Below are 17,260 nucleotides of genomic sequence, written 5' to 3' on the forward strand. Positions count from 1 at the left end.
TTTAGAAACACAAGTTGCATGCATGTCACCTATTTTCATGAAGTTCTGAATTTCCATTTACGATTTATAGGCTTTTGAGTATATTTTGCCATGGCCCTTTTCTAAATTTAACAACGATTTGATTGACAGCAGTGATTTTTGAGGCAAAGTTGTTCAAAACAAAGAGATCTGACATTTGATAAAAGCAATGGGCCACATTCATGAAACACAAGCATAACGAATTTGTGTGTAAATAGTTTGTAAAGCCATTTTGACCAACATTTTTGGATTTACGAAAATGTTCGTATATTCAAAATGTTAGTTGTTTCAAAGAAATTTACAAATGCTCCCTACCATGTGTAATGGCAATTTCTTTCTCATAGACTTTCAAGGCCATGTCAAACAGTCCCACCAAGTTTCGTTCCGATTGGCCTCCATTAACCTTGTCTAATAGGTGCTCAAACTTCATTGGTTGATGGCGGCCATGTTTTGCCAAACACTGTCTGCAATGCATGCCAATTTTCAAGGCAATCGGTCATATGTTTAGCCAATTTCAGATTTTTGCAGCAAGCTTTTTTACCCACGTGTGACAAATTGAGCCTGTACAGACACACAAAATATATTTTAGTTAAAGAAGGTTTTAAACCAAATTCAAAATGGCGGAAAATGGTGGGAACTAAAGCAATGTTAACGTGAACAAGATGCATGAAGATGATATCGGCACGCGCTCGGCAGGTGCAGGTATGTGGAGTCTTTTTTCCCCCTTCAGGTGTGAGATGTTTTGGCCGTGATGAATCTGAAATTGCAGTCATAGTAGTGTGGTCACTCAAACGCTTGGTAAAATGTTAATTAACAGAAGGTGGTTGTCATACCTCGCTGTTTGTTACCCAAAACAACAAGCATAATAGGTTCAAACGCTAGTCCTCGGCAAACTCATTGGAAATATTCTTATGACGGCCAAAATCAGTTTTGTTTGAAAAATGTGTTGTTGTTTTTTCTCCTCAGTGAGAAACTTTGCCTACACAAGTTGTTTTACACGACGGCTTTGAAGGTTTAACATATTGACTGGTTTGGTTTCTGACAGCTTCAGTCATCGAGTAGCCTATTGGGATAAATCAAATAATTTAAGATTAAACTTGAAAAACAAACAACTTATTATTGTGGTATTTAAACAAGCAAACACATGGGAAGTCAAATTCTCTTTCTAAAGGATGGGTCCATATAAGTCTCTCAAAAAAGGGTCATATGGACATCAAAAACATCTTGGCCAGGTACGAGATCAAAATAAATCAAATAATATATATATATATATATTTTTAAAAGATCTGCACACTGTTATTCTTCATTTATATAGAAATAATTAAAAGTGGCAACATTTCTGGACAAAGGTCTTTGCCTGAAATGTTGCCACTTTTAACTATTTGTAAATAAAGGGAGGTTATTTAAAAAATATTGTGTAGATCTAATAATGGGAGAAAAATATTGTGTAAATTTTCCAATCCAACATTTTTTTTAGTCGTTCACCTGTATTTATTCACCCTGCTTGTAGATTTTTAATGCCTTATTTTAGTCTTTATATTTATCAATTTTTGAGTCTTTCATTTTCAGTACTCAAAGCCTCTTGTCAACTGTTTTGAGATTCTTCGTTGTTAATATCCTGGATTTGTGCTTGTGCTTTTTATCTGTGGGTTATGTAGTAATTCATTTTTAATTGCTCTTTCATCTTTCGTTACATTATTTGATCATCAGGCTTTTCCGTTTGCTGTCTTTTTTCTTTTAGACAGTCAAATCAAGTTAACTTAACCCTGCCTTCACTTTTCTTGTAATGAAATATTTTGAGAAGCTTGTGAAGAGATTCTAAAGCAACCTGAGCAAGCTCTTGACTCTATGCCAGTTTGCCGACCTTTGTTTAGTCATGGCACCCTTTGAAATTTTTTTACTTTTTGTGGCACCTCCTCGCATACTTTAACGGTACAGATTGCTCATGGTTCGGTTTGTATCACGGTTTTAGGTTCATGGTTTCAGTATGGTTCGGTATTTGCTATGTTCAGGGAAAAAGGACTTCTGTCAAATTAAAATAAAGAAAATAAGAACAAATAATTAAATACAAGAAGCAGCATAAATAAATACTACTGAGCAAGGATACTAATAAAATAAACAATGTTTTTCGGTAGAGAAATTAAATAAAGTAATCAAATGTAAAATAACTGCATATTTAACTGTTTAAATTAAAGATGAATCCTTATTAAAGTTACAAAAGCTATTCAATCAAGAGCAGTGAGTGATGTCATTATCTTTTGTTTGACATTAAACCGACTACTGCCCCTTTAAGCCCTAATACAAGGACATGCAGTGTTTTTCTGTATATGGACTGTAGTTCACTTAAGGCATGACTATGTCTGCTTGGATAATCATCAAGATGGACATGTTGACACTTTTGTGTGAGTTTTTCCGTTTAAGCACAAGACTTGAAAGAGAACTCAATATTTGCGCACTGTGAGACGTTTGCATGCTTTCGGATGAGCACAGAGACAAATCTTCTCTCAACACGCGCAAGTTCTCATTCACATCTTCTGGCTCTACACGCGGGTGATGACGGGAAATACCGGTGTGTTTTAATTTATAAAGTTCTGTTAGGTTTATTACCAAAATATCTTCAAGAATTGCTTCTACCTCATATTAGTACATATACAACCAGATCATCTCACCAAATTCTTTTAACTATCCCAAAAAAGAGAACCGGTTATGGCCGTTCAGCTTTTTGTTTTGCTGCTGCTAATGACTGGAATTTAGTACAAGTCACTGAAATTGGAAATGTATATTTTAATTTCAGCATTCAAATAAACTATTAAGGAGTGTTTTTATTACATAATGTAAATGTATTAAATTAATGCTTATATGTATGTACTACAGAATATTTGTGTATGTCTTTCAGGAGATCTAATTCTCCTGTTGTTGAAAATAAGAACTTGTTCTTAAGTAACTTGCCTGGTTAAATAAAGGTTAAATTATTAAAAAATAATTTTATTTTTTATTAAAAATAAAAAAATTATCAAAAATTGTGAGTCTGCTACGCGACAATGAGTCCGGTCATGGCCCTATTATTGATGAGTTTGTCACCAGGGGTCTGTTCTTCGTACCTCGTTTACATCTTAGATGACTTGACAGATCCCAGATCTTTTAATCATGATAACTGATCTCTGGATAATTTGGTTCTTCAAACAAATTTGCGGATTGGAGTAAAATATCTGGATTAAGTTATCTATTACGTGTTCTTGTTTTCCCTGAAGAGGGCAGATACGTCGATTCTCAAAACCAGCAATGCAGCGATTGGCTGGCAGCAAGACAACATAATGGCATCATATCATTAAAAAAGCCACCTGGTAAAAAAAAAATGTCATACCCTGAAAGTTACCACCATTTTTGGAAGCAAAAGGTGAGATTATCCGCTAACTTACTCTTTAACATACCAGGTTATGTCACATAACCTGCTTTCTGGAATATCCCCCTGGACCTTTATAAGGAAACAGCCAAACCAACATACCGGTAATTGTTAGTTAATTAAATGTGCACCGCTTTGATGAACATGATTCCCGAATCCCAATTATTTATATTCAAGATTTTATAGTATGTGTACACCCTTTACATTTTTATTTCAATGTTGTAATTTAAGTTTTATTTGAAGCAGATTTGTTACGTGACAGTACTAATTCAAGTTTCTTAACGGTATAAATATCTGTATCTCTCAAACAAGTGACTGTGTATAGTGTTATATGCACCTTTTGCACCTTGCATTATAATATTATTTTCGAATAAACTTTTAAATTATTATTATTAATATTTAAAAGTATCATTGCTTCTGGTTCAGTAATGAACTCTTGTAATAAAGAGGCAGTGGCTAGGACAGATTTTTAGTATCACCTTAAGATGCAATCTAATCCTGTTTACATGAAATAAGCTCCCGAGTAGGTTTAAGCTTATGGACCTGTTGCTATTACATCAAGTCCAGGATGAGCGTTGAAGAACCAAACTCTCCGAGATCATGCCAAATCATCAACAATCAAATCCGGCATCCGGCAAAAAGTTGGGCATCGTTTTGATTTGAACGATTCCGATTCTTTCAATTTCGGTTCTTTTTGATTCTCAATTCCGATTCTTTGAAGGGTGGAGTCAAAATATGTCACATCGATATTCAATGCTATTTTCGATACCACGGGGGGAAAAAAGCTGCATATATTGTCAAATAGATATTTTTTTTATATACATTTTTTTTGTCTGTCTATTGAAAGTCTAGGTAATCAAAAATTCCTTCTATAGAGATCACTTTATATGATAAAGCTTTTAAGCTTTTTTATGAATATTGATCAATTACTATTAAAATTCTCATAAACATTAAGTACAATGGCATCGCTATTTTTTTTTCCAAGTTAGAACCGGTTCTCGATGCCCAACCCTAATCAGACTATTATTGAATCAGTCTTGTCATTCTCCCTTGTCGTGGTTTAATTTGTCTTTGAAGAACAACAATTCTTTAAACCAAATTTGTTAAAGCTACACTGTGTCACTTTTTTAGTTTATTCTTAGCTAAAAACACTTAGTTCTTTCAAAAATATATGTGCTCATTAATGTATATTTACTTCTTTCAAGTAATAAAGTATTCTCGGAAGTTTATAATATGCCATTGAAAATACATACGGGTGAGGGGTTCGAATGCCGGTCGCCATGTTGCCCCTCCATCTTGGAAGTACATTAGCCAAAGAGGAACATACCTGTAAATTCAAGCTTCGCCTTTCACGTTTTAACACTCAATGGCACTGTGTCGAATGTGAAGAGGGGGACTGCCATGTTAATCTTGGACTAAATAGGCCACCGTAGGAGTTAAAATTAAATCAGAATTGAGAGGAACAGAAACTATTATTCACTGGATGGTCATATACCTTTTCACCACTAGATGGGGAAAATATCACAGTGTAGCTTTAAATGGGCCAGTAAGATTATAGGGTTAATCACAACCCAAACTAACAGGTCTATATTCCAACCAGCTGCAGTGTATAAGGGGAGTTTTATTATTAGATTGTTCCTATCCATTACACAAGTTTCAGCTCCTTTGCTCTGATGATCGGTTTGTGGCCTCTAGGTGGACAACTAAACAATATAGAAAAAGTTTTGTACCTACAGATATAGAATTAATAAATTTTAAAAAAAAAGATGGAGGCATTAGTTTATTTCCTCTTCTGTCTAGAGAAGTAATAGCTACAAACCCTAGTGTATTGTCTAGCTTTTTCTCCTGTGGGATTTTCCACAAAGCCTAAATGAATCAGTAGGTCATGCAAGAATGGACATTTATTACCAGGGCAGGTGGTAAACACAATCCTTCATATTTTAAAGGAGACAATGCTGGATATAAGTGGCTGCACAGTGACTCAGTGGGTAGCACTTTCGCCTTACTAAGAATGTGAAGACAGATCAAGAAAAGTAACATATTCCACGTTATTTTACCAGCTATAACAATATACATAGGGTCATCCTGATTCTTGCCTTGCCAATTTAGTTATGATTATATTTGTGTTTGGCACTATAATAAGCAGAAGTCATCAAATATGTTATCCATGTGTGCAAGATGCGTACATGCTTCATTTATACGAGTATATATTCCCTTTTCAAACACAGGCTTATCTTCACCTCATTTATTAGATTTTCATAGTGTTTTCTAACACGAAGTATGTTAATTAAACGTTTTTAGCAATATCTTTTGAGTTGCACAGTGCAATTCAATATACTCTTGATTGGAAAAATGTATTTAATAAAAACATCAGTATGTGTTGTATCTTTATTTTTGGCCCTTTTGTAAATATTGGTGGTTCTCTATGGTGCTCACTTTATATGACTGTGTTAACAGGTTGAGTCAGCAGATACTTGGGGAAAAAAATCAACATGTAATTTTTTTATTGCTAAACAAAAACTTCAAAATTTCCTCCTGTTGCCGTCCTTTGGTCGCAATTCAAAGGTCACAAACATGCGTGACGAGGCAGAGACTAATGTAAGCCCAGTCCTCTGATGTAGTGTTAGAGGAGAGCCAGTGACTTCATGCTGGCTGCTGGTCCACTCTCGTGATTCCTCCTCGCGTACAAGCAGCGGGCGTCCCAGAGCTTGTCCCAGAATACCACATGCTTCGCTGGCTTTTAGCCGAGCGTTGTCCACGGCTTGCAAACACACTTGCCGTCTGCATTTCAAATCATTACAAACAGGTATATTAATTCATTTTACATGGCATATGGATGTTCAGACTTGCAGTGGAGTTTTTCATGAAGTCTGAAATTGGTCAAGCATTGTTCACCTTAACAAATTGAGGCTTTCAGCACTGTGACTGTAGTAAGGGTCACCAACACACACGCTTTTGTCTAGTTTTTCAATCAAAACTGAGCGTGCATGCTGCATCTTCTCAAAGTCTGAAAACACAACAAGCACCTGCAGAGACAAAATAGACAAAATAGAGTAAATAAAGAGTAAACACGTCATAACCTGTCAAAATGGGGCATGTCTGTCCATCTTACCTCGGCGTGCATGTGGAAAAGCTCCTCCTCTCTTTGTAAATGCTTTGCCACAATGATGTTTTCTTCCTGTTTGAAAAGATACAGGAATTGCTTATTTGTTTTTTTAGAAATACGCAAAATTTTAATATATTAGCACCTTGACATCATGCTGCCTCGCAGTCTGTAGAATGTATTCCAATCTTCGCGTAACACTGTTAGTCACGTCGTTAACATTTTCTTTACTGTTTTTAACGCTGATGGTAACGGTCGCGCGGTCGGGAGGACACGATAACTCCGCACAGCCAGTGACCTGAACCACTCTTGCGTTGCTTTGAATGTGTAAAGGTGTTTGCTTGCGGCCCCGACTGAACACCGATTCGTTTTCGTCTCGGTAAACATCACCAGCAGTCGCTGAAACTGCAGCAAAGACACGAGACGGGCTGTGCGCCATTTTTGTTGGTAAACCAACGTGGCGCTATGGCAACTTGTTCAGTGCATTTTGGGAAATGTAGTTGTAGGCACTTACACGTCACAACAACAATTTTTGGGAATGTTCCGAGTTTTTGTATTGGCGCCAAATTATTTCAGTCTTTACATTTCCAAATAGTTTGAATGGTTCGAATATTTTATAAGATGCTTCATTTGACTCATAGATTTTGAAATCAAGTTATTTCTTGAGAACTGATCAGCAGAGGGCAGCACAGATCAACAAACTGGCTTGACTCAACACAGCCTGAAACGGTTTGCACAGATCGTTTGAGAGCAGACAGAGCTAATTTTGTTACATTAAACATACAAAAAGTAAATTACATAGCAGTATATTATTTGAAATTCTTTTAAATCGAATTAAAGTATTTGTGATCACCATAGGAAAATGTATGAATAATAATCATAATAGGCCCTAATAATAATAATCATAGGTTATTATTATTATTTTTATTATTCAACTATAAAAAGTCAATACTTTTTTGACTGACCTGTTTAGTGTTATAATTTTTTGAAATATTTTTAGTAGACATTTTAGTAAAAAATAATATATAAAACACCAGTGATTAATGGCAGTAAAACAGCAGTGCATCTCTAAACACAGTTATTCATTTATTCATCCTCATGATTTGATGAAAGATTACATAAACCATAACGAGTGTATATATATATATATATATATGTATATATAAATAAAAATTGTGTGTATATATATATATATATATATATATATATATATATATATATATATATTTAGTTAGTGTGCGTGCACATGAATAAATATAGGCCTATATAGTTGTTATATATATATATATATATATATATATATATATATATATATATATATATATATATATATATATATATATATATATATATATATATATATTTTTTTTTTTAGTATAAAATTACAGACATTGTAGACTTATTTTTAAGACTTTAATAATTGCCTACAAATATTGTTCGTTTTAAAGCTAAACTATTTATTTCTAAAACAGACAGTTGAACTAACAGTTTGCCTACTCCTGCTACCTTTAATAGTCAAAATGCAAAAATGTCATCCCAATAAACAAATTCAAAAATATATTTCATAGATGTTTTTATTATGCACATAATAATAATAATAAAATTATATATTTGAATGTGACACAATGTATCTGATTATTATTATACATATTACAGAGCATTACAGGCAGACTACGATTCATGCATTGCCACTTTAAGGCCCCTCTTGTTTGTTTGTATTAAACCGTGAAGCCCTCTGTCTAATCCCACTCTGAAAATGCGCAGGACGTATTTGTTGATATTGTATCGGGTTGCGCATAGTTCTATGTTGGCTTTTTGAAACTGTTTATCTGATGATGTGCCTTTGCCAAGATACATGCAATGGCTTCTTTTATTTGCTTAACCATGTAGGCTTTGATTTTGGAACTCCGCCATTCTGTTGAAGGAAGGAATATTTAATGTTCAAGCTGGGATCGTGGGTGCAGGCGTGGGGTTTGGAGACACTGAGCGCTTCAAACGGACTGATAAGCGATCCGATAAGTTGCGTACGGAAGCACAGCAGTCGAGCTGTGGAAACAAGGAAACAAGGCCAATTCCCAGGAAATGAAAAATAACATAAACTCTTTATCCCTCTCTCTCTGTGGCCTACGTGGAGTTAAAAGGAACGACCTCAGTGTCAGCCATAGTGAACGTGTTCTATTCAAGGGCTTTTTATTTTGTACTGCATTGCATTAATTTTGCTGTTATATTTGATCCACTTGCTTCTCCCTCATTTATAATTCTACGAAGCTACATAAATTCACCAACAAATGTCTCAATTTTCCTCAGAGATCACCTGCGTAGTCCACCTGTCTGTGATGTCATGTGACACCTCCGACCACCTGACCTCTCTCTCATTGATTGGCAGTGGTTGATCTCGCTTGCTGTGAACCCTGGGAAAATGCGTTTTGACTTTTCTTTCGTGTTCCTGGACATGATTAGGGACTTCAGCAGGGGAGAGGGTGTGCTGAGTCTGCCCGAGGGCATGAATGTATGCGTATTTGCCTGTCTTTTCCCATGTGTTAGCCCTGTGGCGTTCCAGTTTAACTCGGATATGTCAGTGGCATTAGGAGGCTCTAAAATCCTACTTCCTGAAGCTAAAGTGTCTTATCTGAATTTGTAAAATGCAGATTTTAGCTTTGACATATAGCTGTACATACATAGTTTACTTCAACATGTGCATCAACAAAGAGAAGTACAAAAAAAAACTTTTATTTAGACTATATATGCTAGAAAATATCAAGTTCTGCAGCTTATAACTTCTATGGCCTGTAAATACATATTAGCTCAAATAAACAAACTTGCTTCAAAACATTCAGTGGAGCATGTCATTTGGTCAAGCTTTATATACAACTCAATTATTGCCCCATTTTTTTTGTTTACATTTTCAGAAATGTGAGTGACAGTCTTCATATACATTATAACCTTACAATATACATATTCCCTTAAGATATAAAATTCAGATCAAAGTCTTATATTGTTCTGCATAACAATTGTTAATTTTGTAACACAGGGTTACAAGGGTACACCGTTATTAAAATGCAGTTTGTTTATACACCAAATTATCCATCCGTTTCTTTGAATGTGCAAGACTTCCAATTCATTAACCACTATAGCTAACTAGTAATGCAGTAAACCGTAAAACTTTTTTTTACGGCACAAACCAGTGTGTTTATGGTTATGATAATACATTCAAATAATGTGATGACACACCAGTTTATGAACAACTAAAATAACTGGAAGCTAATGACACAGAATGCCTTGCGAGGATTACTTTCTCCTTCCCCATAGAAAATATATATAATAATAAAATATATAATATCTTGAAGGTTTTTACTTAAACATGCTCGTTGACTTCTCATACAATAATGCTAAAGCTTGAAAATATTTTTTCATTATTAGGGATGGAGTACATTTTTAATAAGTTTTACTCCTCAGTATGTGAAATGAAACGATCTCTTTGCATATTTTGCAGTATCATGTCAATCATATCAACCCGTCAGTCATGATTAATACAATTGTTTATCCAGTTCCGCCTCATTAGAACTGGTTTGTTAAGGCCTCACCTTTAGTTCTGACCCACAGGGCTCTCTATCGAGGGCCACATCTGGGCGGACCGCCGATGCGAAATGATGTGCTCTTGGGACTTCTGACTATTGAGTATTCAAGTGGTTTAAGATCTATGAAATCTCTTTTTGTTAGCTCTCAGCTTTCTGTCCCACGTACGTGTAGTCCTCCCTTGTGCTTTCTCCTTCTCTGTCGCCCTCGTTCTCTCAGTCTTTCTTTCAATCTCTTTCTGTTATGCAGAAATGTGTATTTTAAAGGCTGCTTGGATTTCAGAGCTCTATTAAAAGTTCAAAGCTGCAGTTTACTGCTGTAACAAGAGCTACTCCTGATCCAAACACTCGGCTAATGAGAGAGAGCCAGCTGCACCCCCCCACCTCCCACCCTGTGGCCTGTGGCACCCATATATGAATGTGTTTTGATGCAGTATTGTGTGGATAAAGGAACCATTTTATGGATCATAAGTTTTTTTTTTCTTTGACTTGTTGATCCGTCAATCTTTAAATAGTTCTTTCACCATGTCCCCCATCTGACTCTCTCTCTTCTGTTCTGCTGATAGACTGAAGCTGTAAATCCTTTTGATAATGGAAAATCTTTGCAGGACTCCCTCTTTCTGTTTGATACATTTCAACCACAGAAAGAATCCTCTGTGTGTTGTGGTAGGAGATTTATTAATAGTTTAACAGTATATATTATTCCAGTACCCATCTATAACAAGTAAATTAATGTTCTTCAGAACTCCAGAATGGCACAAACAAATAAATAAACATTTTAAAGGGGCCTTGTGATCATTTGGCAGCCGTCTTGGAGAATGATAAGATGAGAACCGTGCGATCTTGCTTGCCACGATTCTATTGGGAAAATTTGAGCGTGACCCGCTGAGTGAGGAATGGAATTAAAGAGGTCGTTTTGAGATTCTCCGGCCCCGTAACCTCATAAGACTGGTTCACCACACTAAGCTTTTTTTTATGTGATTATTAAATATAAAAATAAAATGTTAGAGAGGAAAATACACGAGCCCATCTGGGCTGAGAAGAATAGTCTTCTGGACTTCTCTTTAGGACTGCACCATTTTTAATTCCGGAATTTATTTTACCAACTGAAGAGAGTTTGGTACTTTTACTCTCTAGCAAAAGATCCAGTAAGAGTTGTATTGATTTATTACCCACACTGTAGAAAATTATACAAAAAATTACCTGTTACCTGGTTGCCTTAAAACTTAGTTAATTTAAATAAAAAAAATGTTGTTAATACAAAGTGCCTTTTTGATAATCGACAACCTTTATCCAAATATTATTAAAATATTAAGCATGTTGGGAAATTGTGTGTTTTATTTGTGATGATGCAGTAAAACATGCCAAATTTTGCTATTTTATATATATTGTGCGATTTATCATATTTTTTTGTGTGGTTTAAATACAATAATATTTTGAGTTTCTATTTATTAAACCAATTTCCTTTATTGTATCAACTCAAATTTTTATTTTAAATATATTCAAAATAAGACTACCACTTACTTTATTAAGTTAAACCAACACATTTTTTTCCACAATGCACACTTTTTGATTACTTGAATACTTGATTCTGGATTGGTCATTCATTGCGTTCTGCAAATGTTTTTGTATAATGACAAACAAATTTCTAGCTAGTTTCATGTCTCTTGCATCCCTCCATGGTCTCTTTGTTTGTCGCATAAATTTCAACTTAAAGCAATATTTAATGTTAATTTATTTATTATGTGGTAAGTAACCAGGTAATAAAAAGGACTAAGCAATCAGCTGGTCATCATGGCGAAATAATCACGTTGTTCTTGGGGTTTATTTTTTGATAATTCTTTTTCAGCTTTATTTGGCAGGTTTAATTTTTTTATATGCATTATATTTTAATATTATTTAATAACTTGTTTGTAAATTCAAAACATTCATAATTTCTTTGCCAGTTATTTTGTTTGTTTTCTGTGTTATTTGGCTTTTATTATAATAAGTAGTATTAGTAGTAGAAGTGATGATATTACCATATATTTTTATATTTTCACCTTTTTGAGATTGTGTAACATGCCATTGAAAGTAAATCTTCTACATAACTGAAGTTTTAGGTGGCATTTTTAAAGAGTAACACTTGCAGTATTTCCAAACCCTATAAACATACATGTTAAATTATCATTACTGCCCTGAGTGCTCATTCACAAGCTAATGTTCGTTTTTTTCAGCCGCATATCCTGACCTTTTCTCGGCCAAAATCTTCCAGTTCTTTTCATCTCGCTCTCATTTAAACGCTTTGGGTTTAGTCTGACTGAGCAATTGGCTCAACAGGGCAGCACATGCCTGTTCTAAAACTCAGACCTCCGTGAGCTTCAGGAAACTGCCACAGCAGAATGGAGCCAACACATCGTTGCTCTGGGACACGGTGAGGCTTTAGCCCAGACGCCCCGAGCCAAGATGGCGCCCCTGCAGTAGAAATGAGCCTCTACTGGGGTCTCATTTATACAGGCCCGGTATGTTGTAATGGATCTTGGCGAAACTTAGAGGATGAGTCTTGATATTTCTGCCCACAGATTGAGGAGAGAGGAATGGGAGTGTGTGTGTTCGGGTGAGTTGTGGCAGTCTAGGAAGGAGATTAATGTGTGGAGTTATTGGTGTAATGATGGAGTCAGCTCTCTGGGCTTCAGCTTTGAACAGATGAAATTAATGAAGTACCTATTCACATACAGGACACACAGGAGACCGAGTAGACAGGAAAATGGCCTTGTGTGTGTGGGTGTGTTTGTACTTTGTGACTGGTGAGGTTGCAGTGAATGAGTGGCGTATTTTGGACAAGGATTGGCAGAGATGTTTGAGTTGGCTTTTGGATAAGTGTACCTAAGAAATGCTGCTAAAATTTATCTGTTTACATTTTGTACAGTAGTGTCTCTGAATGTCAAGGAGAGGGTATAGTGCATTGCAGAGAATTTATTGATTCAGATTCCTTTTAATGCTTACAGGTCCTTAATTCTATTGAATGTTTTTTTTTGATAGTTTAACAGTACAAACATTACGAATGCAAACTTAAACAGTAAGCTTGTTTTGTTACGTGCGTAACATACTTCATCCGAGTTCCCACATGAACATATTAAGTATTAAGTCATTTTTTTTCACAAAATACAAACGATAAATACCATTTAATGTGACCTGACAGATCACTGTATATAATAGGCGCATCAGTTCAAGCAGTGTGCGAGTGAACACGATCATCTCTTCAAAGAATAAACTTGAATCAACATCTGATCTGAAGATTAGAAGGTATCTGATCCTATGTTGAGGATACATTACAACTTACATTTAACTTAGTTAAATGTATCATATGTCATGTATATTCGCTCAATCAGTTTTTCAACAGTGGAAAGACGTCTATAAAACAGCTTGTAAACAATGTTATGTAGCATTTATCTATCCAAGATGTTCATGTCATTCTTTCTCATAGGGTCTTATCTAGTGAAGCCATTGATCATTTTCTAAAAAAATTTTTTTTTAATTATATACTTTTTAATCACAAATGTGCGACTGCAGTGTTCTGCTTTTTCATGATGTATGACACCATCCCGTTGGAAACGTCATGCGTGTGACGTACATCGAATTACCGACCTTGTGTTAAAACAAACATGCAAAGACTAAATCAAGTGCACTTTACAAAAAAATTTGTACACAAAAAGTCATCTTTAAAGTTGGAGGAGAACGTGAATTTTTTTTGGCACCGTCGTCGGTATTTTCTGATGTGATGTCATGCGCTGTAAAAATAACACTGAACTCATTTAAGGATAAAAGGTATAATAATGTTTAGGGCTGTCCTCGACTAAGGATTTAGATTGTCGAATCTCTCTATGTTCGACCGATAGTCGAATCATCTGTATGTGTGTGAATGGGTTGGGAGGGGCACGACAGTCAGCAGAAGGGTAAAACTATTTTTATTTTCCTTTACACACTGCACACAGCAACAACTTTTAATAAAGCGAACTGACAGACGAACTGACAATGGCTTTCTTATATAGGTTTAAATAGCCTAAAAGGTAATGTGGTGGATAAACATTCATGAACCGCTCATATAACATGTTAAAGCCGCGATCCAAATACAGAACACCACACAAATATATTAAAGAACATTTTGATAAATAAACCTAAAAAAAATACCTGCCTAGAGAGGAAAAGAACACTTTGAGTGCGTTTACATGCACGTTCTTAAGCAGATTGTGCCTAAAGGGGGTGAAGGACGTGAAGCCTCAAGATCTCTCACCCCCACCGGACGCACACATATACACGCAAGCTCAATTTTGAATAGACTGACAGAAGAGCTGCACGATGAGTGTATCTTGTAGCACAGGCTTAAATCAGTATGTACATTGAAGATTTGAGGGAAATATAATATAAATTTAATATAAAACCTTGAAAAAGCGCTCTGTGGTGAGGCAGGATTTTAAACAACTTCCTGAGTGGCCGGCTGGCCGCGGACAGGCGCTGAATGATGCCGCCGGTGTGTGTACACTCATTGAACGTGTTCGAATTTTAAAGGAGCGGTGCGAAGCTCAGCTCCCTTAAAGGGGTCGCACACCGGATGCTCAGCTCAGCGCTGCGACACGTCTTTAAAATATTGAGCACCCCCATATTGCCAAAATGGTATGATCCTCGTTTCATAACACCTGCGACGATTTGACCGTGAGATCGGTGGTCGAATCAGGCTCCGCATATCGATGCTTCGACTATTCGGGGTCACCCCTAATAATGTTTATTCATTTCTTTTAGAAAATGACTGATGGTTTCTCTAGATAAGACCCTATTCCTTGGCTGGGAACGTGCAGAGCCTTTGAACCCCTTTGAAGCCCTTTAAAACTGCATTGATTTGGACTTTCAACCCGTTGGTTGCATTTGAAAACCATTGGCCCTCATTTATCAATCTTGCGTAGAAACGGGCGTATATGTTGGCGTAAGATTATGCTTACACTCCTCTCATCGCCTGATTTATGAAGCTGTGCGTACCTCTGCAATCCAGGTGTACGCAATACTTGCCCTTGATAAATGCCGCGGCTGAAAACGATCGTCATTAGAATAACACGCCCCTATATGTTCAAGTCTCCGCCTCCTCCACACCCTCATTTTACGCGATGGACAAACAGAAGACGGCAAAGAAGCGAAACTTCTCCGACGTGGAGATCGGGCGTGTCTCAATCATCTCACTAGTCCACTAGTCAGGGCACTGATTAGGACATAAGTCAATGGGCTGACTCCCTGATCAGTGCTCTGACTACTGAACTAGTGAGATGATTGAGGCCCATCGAGACCATCACCAGGGAAGTGGAAAAAAAACCCGAAATTGTTTTATTTGGGAGTTTAAAGAGTGGAATTAAAGGCACCTACAAAAACAAAATATGGACGGTTGTGGCGGTTGAGAAGCGCACTCCAGCAGTTTAAATAGCTGTTTGGATGATAAATTACCATCACAGTGCATTATTTTACAGCACATGTTTTGAAACAATTAGCATTTAATTTCATATCACGGCACATGTATTGGGGTGTACAATAGTGATGATGTGATGTGAAGTAGCCTACCATTCATTCACATTAATAATTACATGACAATTTGTAAGATTCTTCTTCTTATTATTATGATTTTTATTCTTAATGACGCTTGTTATTTAGAAGAAGAATGTCGTTTTTATTGATTTTATTATTATTTAAAAGAAGAAGGTCATTTTCTGAATTATTTTAGTCCCAGTCCGTGCGCAGCTGCCAGGCCTAACCCTGACCGTCAGGTAAAGCGCACAGGCTCACGACTGGAGGAATACATATATGTCTACAAATCAAACGCTTTGGTAAAGTCACACAAATTAAACATTGACGTTCATGTTGCACAAAAATAAACACTGAATGTTGTTGTTGTTGTGGTTTTTAACAGTGGGTCATATAGCATATCTTGTCTGTGAGTTTTGTGGTGTTAGGAATTGTTTTTCTCAAACATGCGTACACCACCTCCTGAGCGTGCCGTACGCCAACGTCCATATTGATAAATCTCAAAGTCACCGTGGGTTTGGGTGTACGCAAGGTGTACGGTGAAAATTTGGTGTACGCACTTTTGATAAATGAGGGCCATTGTGTGGAGAAAATCCTAGAATGTTTTCCTCAAAAAACTTTAAAAAACATTTATTTTCGACTGAAGAAAGAAAGGCATGAACATCTTGGATGAGATGGGGGTGAGTAATTTGTCAATTTGAAGTGAACTAATCATTTAAGGACAGTCACAATTTGTTCAGTAAACCTCTGTTTATATAAAAAAAGCAATTTTATATTTAGTTTTCTCTCCCCTGCTCCGAACAGTGACTTCAAACCCGAGGTGCGTACCAAACTATTTTGTGTACGATTACACCACTATTCTTTTAGTTCTTTTGAAGTTCTATTTTCTAAATGCATGTTATTAGTCAAATTCATCCTTGTAATTATTAATCTAATTGTCATTTGTCATTACTCTATCTTCTGGTGGAACGACTTCAGTCCTACTCCACTTAAACCGCCCCTTTCTTACAATGAGACTCGCATTCAGATTTGCCTCCATCCATCAACAACTGATGGATAGAACCAAGTTCCACCCTATATATATTTTTTTTCAATAATTTGTTTCACTTGAATGTACATCACAATATGTTAGAATTTTTTTCCCCACTACTTCCATTTCACTGCGACTTCAATATAAAATTAAATATAAGAAATATAAAAATATTACAAAAAATAAATTCAATTTCATTCAGAAATTATTTTATACAGTCTATTTTGGAGCACCAAAAGTGGCCCTGCATTAATTGGCCTTAATGTGTATTAAATATTAAACAAACAACTCAACAGTATCATATAAACAACCAGTCAGTTTCATCACTGTTTAGTTATTTGTGTTTATTTCAGGAGTCCGGACTACTAGTTACAATGCTTTTGATTCGCTAAAAAGGACAGCCTCATAAAAAAAAAAGAAAAGAAAATTTGTTCTCTAATCAGACTTCACTGATCATGCTTTCTGTAAAAATTTTTAACTAGCTCTGAATAAGTGAGTTATGTGTGTGTGTGTGGTGGGATATTCTCCTCTGAGTAGACCAATCAGGTGTTGACAGAAATGCCTTCTCCCCCAATATACACCTAGTA

General features: G+C 35.9%; 2 protein-coding genes across 4 annotated transcripts in view; one reads left to right on the forward strand and one right to left on the reverse strand.

Moving 5' to 3' along the window:
* The first annotated feature begins 524 nt into the window (after positions 1 to 524).
* The window catches only part of LOC137078528 (hormonally up-regulated neu tumor-associated kinase homolog B), a 137,103-nt gene continuing 120,367 nt past the window's right edge, over positions 525 to 17,260 (forward strand). For both annotated transcript variants that reach the window (XM_067445876.1, XM_067445880.1), the window contains exon 1: positions 525 to 720. The gene's annotated coding sequence lies outside the window, so the exon portion shown is untranslated. The remainder of the gene's footprint in view (positions 721 to 17,260) is intronic.
* On the reverse strand, positions 5,189 to 6,997 carry irak1bp1 (interleukin-1 receptor-associated kinase 1 binding protein 1). Of its 2 annotated transcripts, none has more exons than XM_067447230.1 (4): positions 6,676 to 6,997; positions 6,534 to 6,599; positions 6,317 to 6,447; positions 5,189 to 6,202 (listed from the first exon to the last, which is right to left on the reverse strand). In XM_067447230.1, the coding sequence occupies exons 1-4, from the start codon at positions 6,961 to 6,963 to the stop codon at positions 5,944 to 5,946; spliced, it is 744 nt and encodes a 247-aa protein (XP_067303331.1). In that variant the 5' UTR covers positions 6,964 to 6,997; the 3' UTR covers positions 5,189 to 5,943. The 2 variants fall into 2 exon arrangements, with proteins under 2 accessions (XP_067303331.1, XP_067303330.1); XM_067447229.1 differs by having other exon boundaries at positions 6,670 to 6,997.

The sequence above is a fragment of the Pseudorasbora parva genome, chromosome 6 (genome assembly GCF_024679245.1).
Source record: "Pseudorasbora parva isolate DD20220531a chromosome 6, ASM2467924v1, whole genome shotgun sequence".
NCBI classification, from domain to species: domain Eukaryota; kingdom Metazoa; phylum Chordata; class Actinopteri; order Cypriniformes; family Gobionidae; genus Pseudorasbora; species Pseudorasbora parva.